This window comes from Chamaea fasciata, unplaced genomic scaffold (assembly GCF_029207755.1).
Source record: "Chamaea fasciata isolate MVZ Bird 193981 ecotype frontalis unplaced genomic scaffold, bChaFas1.0.hap1 SCAF_2, whole genome shotgun sequence".
Taxonomy (NCBI): Eukaryota; Metazoa; Chordata; class Aves; order Passeriformes; family Sylviidae; genus Chamaea; species Chamaea fasciata.
The window spans coordinates 76,921,063-76,929,135 of record NW_027094087.1 but is presented as its reverse complement, the minus strand read 5'-3'; the positions used below and the strand labels follow the sequence as shown (position 1 = coordinate 76,929,135).

General features: G+C 35.0%; 1 protein-coding gene across 1 annotated transcript in view; it reads right to left on the bottom strand.

Moving 5' to 3' along the window:
* Positions 1-607: 607 nt before the first annotated feature.
* The window catches only part of TM9SF2 (transmembrane 9 superfamily member 2), a 30,297-nt gene continuing 22,831 nt past the window's right edge, over positions 608-8,073 (bottom strand). Inside the window, exons 14-17 of the mRNA XM_066176401.1 lie at positions 7,688-7,839; positions 6,539-6,650; positions 5,764-5,935; positions 608-1,779 (exon numbers count right to left, since the gene is read on the bottom strand). Coding sequence (XP_066032498.1) covers positions 1,712-1,779; positions 5,764-5,935; positions 6,539-6,650; positions 7,688-7,839 — 504 coding nt within the window. The 3' untranslated portion in view covers positions 608-1,711. The remainder of the gene's footprint in view (positions 1,780-5,763; positions 5,936-6,538; positions 6,651-7,687; positions 7,840-8,073) is intronic.

Genomic DNA, 8,073 nt, shown 5'->3' with positions numbered 1-8,073 from the left:
GCAATTCCTATTTGTATAAAAACTACCGATGATTTCAGACAGTGACAATAGGTGATCACAAAACCAGGGATATGAAGACTATCAATTTTATGGTTTTTAACATTTGAATCAAGAGTCCCACTACATTTAATTGCAGCAGTAAAAAGCAAACACTTACCATACTCACCCTTTTCCTGTTTTGAACATAAAGCATGGAAGATTTACCTAAAATCAGCATTTCCTAATGACTACACGTTGGCAGGGACACAAGAACAAACCTGTCCACATCTGAGCAGTGTTGTATCTGGCGACAGGCAAAGCACAAGTGTGGTTCATCTGGGAAGGCTTGTGGAGCTTTGCGATTGTGGGAATGCCTCCTGAAGCCTTGATGTGCCAACTTTTGGGAGGTTAATAATGACAAGTCACCTTAACCAAGGATATTTTATTGGGTCCAATATTCAAGCATCATCAGGTTAAGGTCCTTTAGAAAAGTAAACTGGTAAGAATAAAACCCCCCAACCTTATGAATGGCAATTGGTACATGAAGTTTAATTTTAGATAAAATTTTACTAGCCAAATTGTGTTGTGAATCTAAAACTACTGAACAAGGTTTGAACAAAATACTCAATTTCCAAAAAAAAGGCAAATATAGGTTTAATGCCAGTCATCCAAAATTGACATTAGTCTTTTAATATAAGGCAAAAATAGTAATTTTCTTTTATTTTTTAACCTACATTAAGTACAGTCAGCAATAGTTGCTCTATAGAATATGCATCATTGAGATCTAAAAGCAAGATCAGCAGAGAATGCTGACTCATGCATTTTAAGATCTTCTCAACATAGTGACAACTCCATAGCAGTCTCTGGAAAGGTCTCTGGGTTAAGGACTGGATTAATGCTGTAGAGTGGTTTTGTTAAATGTGTGTATAATTTAGTTCTCATGCGCCACAATCACATGTCCATGTTATAGCCATTTAGCACAAATAATAATTCCTGCAGATCTAAATGTGTGTCAATATACATTAAACCATAGAAAATGCCATAAAATACTCTATGCAATCTTTAAGCATCTGCCTTCAATAGAATTGTATTTACATATTTTTATGAACTTATAATATGCAATAAGTCAATGAAGACATTTTTACAACGTTTATTAGATTATGAATTTATAAATTCGAGGACTCAGAGGCACATAGTTTAAAAGGCCAAGAACACCAAAACTAATTAAGTCACAGAAATCAGAATATTTATGGACGTAACACCAGTAAAAAATAAAAATCACATCCAGACTAAAAGCAACACTTCTTTAGAGTCATCCTTCAAAGTTAGCATAATAAAAAGTTCTCATTTCCCTCAAAGAAAAATAATTCATCCCACCTACCAAGCTAGAAAAACCTATTTACAGTTGTACTTTGATCAGAAGTATCATTAAGTTGTGTAATAGAGCCACTTCTATTCTGCCATTAGAATTTAACATTTCTTTTAAAGTATAGTTGTATTTACAAATGCATAAATATCGTAACTCTGATCTTCATTAAGGTTTGAATGAAAACAGGCTGTTAAGTCACAATACAAACGTGTTAGTGGAAAAGTAGGTGCATTTCAGTATCATTCTGAAAGAATAAGAAGCCAATACTTCTGATAAAGCTCGGGTTCATCAACGAGACCAGGTTTTTAAGTTACGTTAATGAAGACTAAACCTCTTCTGTGTTAACTCTTTACATTGGTTTCTTCAGTCGACTTTCACTACACTGTATATTTTGGTTACAAACCAAAAGCATGCAAAGAATCCAATTGTCCCTAAAAAAGAAAAAAAAAATTTACATATTAGAACACTGACACAGGAGACATTAATTTCTATCTGGAGCTTGTAAGTCAGGATGTATGTATATGTGATCTGCTGTCCTTTACTTCAGTACATCAATCAGATCAGATAATGGAAATTTAGAGACAGTACCTGGTCCTTATAGGCATGAACTACTCTATAACCTATCTCATTATTTTCAGGAACATAGAACAGATCATGTGGAAGACTCTAGTTGTAAGATATTTCTGTGTTATTTGTCTTACATATTTGTTCATGTTGTTCCAGTATGCTGCAGTCCCACTCCTTCACACTGCTCCATTTCACCCTTTCTCAGTGACTACTCACACACACTTTATCTGATCTGCTCAGCTGCAGTAATATTGTTATTATGTTTAATAAACATAGTAACAGCATCAGGGTTCTCATTACTTAGCAATACTTCAAGGTCTTGGAAAACTACAGCACTATCATTTCTCAACAGACTGAGTTAATACAAATTACAAACCATAGTGTAGTTTCTACACAACTTGTAGTCCTACTGAAAACATGTGTTACATACCTTAAAAAAAAACCACTTCTGGAATCCTTAAGATTGTCAAAAGGTACACACAGATTTGAACTAAAATTGAAGGATGAAGACCATTTCCCTGGTAACTTATCATGCTTCTAGCAGAATAAAAACAGCTTCATCCCTTCTCTTTGTGTAACTCCAAAATAAACTTTTAACAAAAATATTATTTTGAATGTGAAATAGTTAATATAGTTGGGCTTTGTTAATCTAACTGGATTATATCAAAATTCAGTCTCAATCAGAATAATATTGGATTAAATAGCAGCTCAGAACACCTGTTACAGGAACCTTAATTTCCCACAAAAACTAGGATAAAAAAAAGCCCTGAAGATTATCTGATTTTTGCCCAAGTACCTCTTCTAAAATCATATCCTTAACTTACACAAGAGTCAATGAAGTTCTTTAGACTTCCTTAACTTCCTTTGTTTTAGAGCTGGTAAGAGGGACAATGAAAGCTGTGTGGTAACTTGTTCTCTCTACAAGCTTGAAAGTAACCATGAATGATATCATGGTCTTTTTTTTTCACTTTACGCTTGCTAAACTACTGATGTTTAAGTGACTCATTTACTATGATACGTAGCTGTGATCCCAGCTGTGAATCAAAGATTTGTCATGTAGCTCCCGGTATTGTGCCTGCTGAGTCTGATCAATGACCTGGAATGCAGGATGGATGCAAGTGCCTGAAGCATGTGTTACACCGACATAGCAGCAGGGCACCGTCAAAACCCTTCCTCCCGATCCTGACAATTTTTCACAGATGAGTAAGCAGCAGCAGAATAGTTTTCATACAACAATTATGACTTTTTAGTTTTTCTTAATCATCCTAACATGGGAAGTCAGTTGCCTTTGGGAGCAGTTTTTTCTAAATTGCTAATATATTCTTTTGTTTAAAAAAAATGGAGAACTGCCTGCCCCTTACCCTACCTCTGATTTCTTCTGTAAATCTTTATCTCAGAGCAGTTCAGTAAATCTCAGAGAACTGAACATAATCTGCTATTACGTTCATATCAACCTAAATGGACAAAATTCGTCTTAAATCTTAAGAAACAGGATTATTTCCCCAAATTAAAAGGTAATTTGCACTTAATCTTGTGGGAAGTAGATAAAAAATCATTAAGCACACAGTGTTTTACAATTCTGTGTGATTAACTTCACATGTATCCTCCCGTGATTTCAACATAGGAATTGAAAATTTAAAAAACCCAAAACCATACAGACTCGGAAAACTTAATTCTAGTTGCACAGGACGACTTGCATTTCCACTGTCCCAATTACAAACAAATGACTGCCACAAAAAGCAACCCAAAGGGGCTGAGAATAAACCACTTCTTCTTTGCATGCTTGTGAACCTACCCTAAAAATTTGGTAGCAGGTGCTAAACAGCCACTTGGAGAACTGAAAGTGAACATGTGAGCAAAGGAAAAAGGGGATGCAGTGGACACATCTTAATGCCTCTAGACAATGTCATGTGACATGACTGACTTGAAAGAATAAGGGCAAAAGATGGAAATTCTATGGGTATCTGAGATGCAAAAAGGCAGCTAAACCAAGTCTCAGCATAGAATATTATTGTAAATCCCCTTTATCTTGAATGAATCCGTTCCAGAATTACTGCACACATTCAAAGTAAACAGAGTGAACAAAGGAGACAGGGTAAACACAATTCTGGTTTTGGGCAAAACTGTTTACAGGCAGACTTGCTGAACATGTGTTGGAAAAGCTGGTGAAACTAAATTAATTTACCTTACACTTATGTAAGGACTTATTATTTTTCACACTACTTTGTAAGTTTGCACTGTATTTACAATCAATCTGCATACAGCAGTACACATTCATTTCTAGTTGAACAACCACACATCCTAGGATCTTTTAGTTCAATGAAACTATCAGTACACCCAGACCCTAAGTAAAGGTTAAGAGAAAAGCAGGGTGAGAAAGAAGAAAAAGTGAGCAAGGGAGGCAGAATCTTTGATCTATGCACTCAGAATGACTTGTAAACTGGTACAGAAATGTGAATAAAAGTAGAGATGTATAAGCAATGCCAAAATACATTACACTGACTTAAAAGGAAGGACGGAAGATAAAACTGACCACTTTTGGGACACAGCTTGATCACTTTTCAATGAGATTATATAATGCACTCAAGTCTCATTTCTTCCTTTTAACAGGCAATGACCCAAGAAAATCCTTGCAGGCCATTGCTCCTGTTCATCATCATCTGCATTCAGTCATAGTGTACAAACAGCTTCAATATTTCCTTAGCTGAAGTGGAAATGTATTTGAAATATTCAGTTACACTTTAAATGAACACCATTCTTAGTTCTTTTCTCTTTTTCACTATTTTTGTTCTCATATGTTTTGTGGAAATGAAAATTCTACTTAATAATCATAGTGAGGTTTGTTTTAAAAGCTCTGATGACAAGTCATTTGTAGTCCTAAGAGGCCTCAAAAGATAGGGTCTATACATAAATACATATACAAGCCTTTGGAATCATTAAAAGTCATCATCAACATGGAGCCTGAAATTATTTAAACCATTGATCAGTTCAAAGTAGTTTCAGAAGTACTGCTCTGTAGGGTAGAGTATACAAGGATGGACTACATTCTGCTGGAGCAAAACACAGAATTTTTAAGATTTTTTTTGAGGAGTTGGTGGTTGCTGCCTTCCTGCAACAGTTTGAAAGGAGACTTCTTGCATTTTCAGTGTCATTTTTCCACCCTAAAGAATTGCTATTTCTGTCTGACTGAAGACTATAATGGAAGATTTTGTGATCTCATCTCAATTACTGAAGAGGAAATTGAAATGCAGCACCTAAGACAGATGATTTTTCCAAACGCTCACAATGAAGATTACAAGGTTCTGAAAAGACTGATACAAAAAATGTGAGAGAAACTCTGTCTGCTACCCATGCCACTTCAATGCAATTGGGATAAAAGGAAATACATTCTGGAGTGCAAATTAAAAAAAAAAAAAAAAAAAAAGGCATTCTTTGTCAACTTTTATTCCTCTCTCTTCCTTCCAGCTATTCCATAAGATCTGCAGTTTTTATCTCGACACTGTAACTTTATACTTGATTGTGTGTGATTTGAAGTGTGCTTCGCCAAAGAAAATTAAAAAACTGTGTCTGTCATATGACTATCATAAGAATGAAATCTAGAAAAGTATTTATCACATATTTGTAGACCAAATTATAGGCCACACCTCAAATTAGCAGTAGTTTTGCCTCATCCTCACTTACCTATTTTATTAAAAATTGTAATCACATAGTTGCAATACGCTACACATGGAAAAAATCAAAGGCATCATAAATTCACAATTCTGTATCAAGATCAGTTTTGCCAAGGATTCTACTGTGCAAAACTAAAGGCAGATTTAAAATTCACAATTGAGGTTCAATACACTTACCTGTGAAAAGGAAGAAGATCAAAACCATAATCATGGTATAACCAAAATATAAAATGGTGCTAGCTGTTCCTGTGATTTGCAGTTTAGAAAAGAAATAATGTATTGCGTATATTAGGAAATAAACTGCAGTGAAGCCACTAGTGAGAAATGAACGCCACTGCCAGTGATAGTCCTAGAAGGAATGAGGAAAAAATACAAATGTGTGAGCAATACTGTGTACACCTCTAGCCCACTGACCTTACTAGTGAATGCAGAGCTACTTTCTCTATTATGACTTTATCCAAAAGTAAGTTTTTGTAGGGTTTTTTATCTAGAGGGAGAAGAATTATATATAATCAATACTGCTTTAATTACACCATTCAAAATTAGAGATAAGTAAACTAAAGATCAATAGTAAATACACAAAATACTAAAACCCCAAATAAATCAGATTTATTTATTTCCAGCCATAGAAATTTTTTCCCCAAGCTTGGGCATGTCCAAAATGCACTCTGATTGAACAAAATTAATGGATTAATGGATCACCTCCAGAAAACAGGGAGTGAGAATCGAAAGATGTGGTATCTGACTCAGCAAGACCCAGTGCAGGGTTTTAATATTACTTACAAGTTTTGCCTGCTTCACTTTTTAAGGACAGGGTTTAAGTACATCTCATCTAGCACTAAGTGTTTATGTTGAATACTGGAATACTTATTTTCAATTACAGAAGCATTAAAATGTTTTTAAACATTCTTAAAACATTATCAAGTTTGAAAACAGAGGAAATATTTCCTACCTCTGCACATAGATGGAAGTAGCAGAGCAATATTGTAGCCTCAGAACATGTAATAACCAAAATAATGAATACCAGAAACAGGAAGCCAAACATGTAATACATCTGGTGAGACCTATAAAAGGGAGTTAAAAAAAAAAAAATGGCCATTGTGCTATTATTACTTCTTCATATGTAGTAACATCACCTTCACCTTAAGTATTTCCCCTTCCTATTGAAATACTGTCAATTGTGTAGCCATACAATTGACCAATTTATTTTCTAACTAAAGAATAGGAACCTTGGCAGCTCAGTCTGAGAACTCTGAGAAAGCAAGGCCAAAGCACGCCCCTGGTTGGGATTTCAGAGAAAGAAATGACTAAACATAACAGTGAAATCACAGTTCCAGTGAAGTCAGCATGACCTCTTCCACTGACTTCAGCAGAACCTGGTTTTCACCTCACATTTCAATCAAAGGGGCAGAGCTCCAAAATAACAAGAAATGTCAAATGCTGTAGCTGTCTGTGTCGGGTAGAGGCACCTATTCAAGGTTCAGAAACAGTTTAACAAGATCCAATAACTAAATTTTGCCAGAAGGAAGACAAATTGCTCACAGTAGATTAGTCTGTCAGTGAGCTCACATCAAAATTCACTTACACTGGACTAGTCTATGGTGCTTGATTTTTTAAAATAATTACTCTTTTTTTTTTTTTTTTTTTTAAATAAAGATTTCACAAGAATTTGTTCTTGGTTCTTTGTTTTCCTCCCAAGAGCAGTTATATCTTTTTTGCCTAATTACTACTACCAAAAAATCTGAAGTTTGTTTTAATAAACTTCAGTACTGTCAAGTCATATGCCATATATCAGCTTCAGAGCCACTTCCACACGAAGTCAGAACAGTAGCATGAGAAAACAACTGTCTGAAGGTAGGTCAGCTGTAAATTGCTAAGCATATCACAGCCACCTCTCTGTACATCCCAACAAGCACAACAGGCACTGATTATCTTTAAAACAACAAAATATTAATAAGATGTTAACATTTAAATTTTATTGAACCAGTATTATGGCAACCCTGCATCCTCAAAAAATCAGGCAAAGCATCTTGAAGAAAAACTTTTGCAAAGAAATTACCACTTTTTATGACAGAGAAAATTCAATTTATGGTGAACTTACCAAATACTATTGAGAATAAAGAACAACTGTATAAAGATACATCCAAAAGGAAGAATCCCTCCCATGATAATGCCAGGTAATGGCTTTGTATAGAAAGATTGCTCAGGAATCTGACGTGGAATTTGGTTTGTGCGAACAGGGTGTTCAATAGCCTGTAAACGAAAATAACAAACAAATAAATAAAATGTCAGATTTTTTTTTCTTTCTTTTTGTAATGAGTGGTGGCAATAAGTCTACTCTTTGTTTTGAGCATGTGCATACTCAGCTACACTACATTTTTTTTTCTCCCAGCTCAGCACCTGACACTTGCGTGGCAAACTCGTTAAAAAACAGCTCTTACTGAAGACATAGTGACAGATATTTTGGTCTTCCCTTTTAATGTTTGC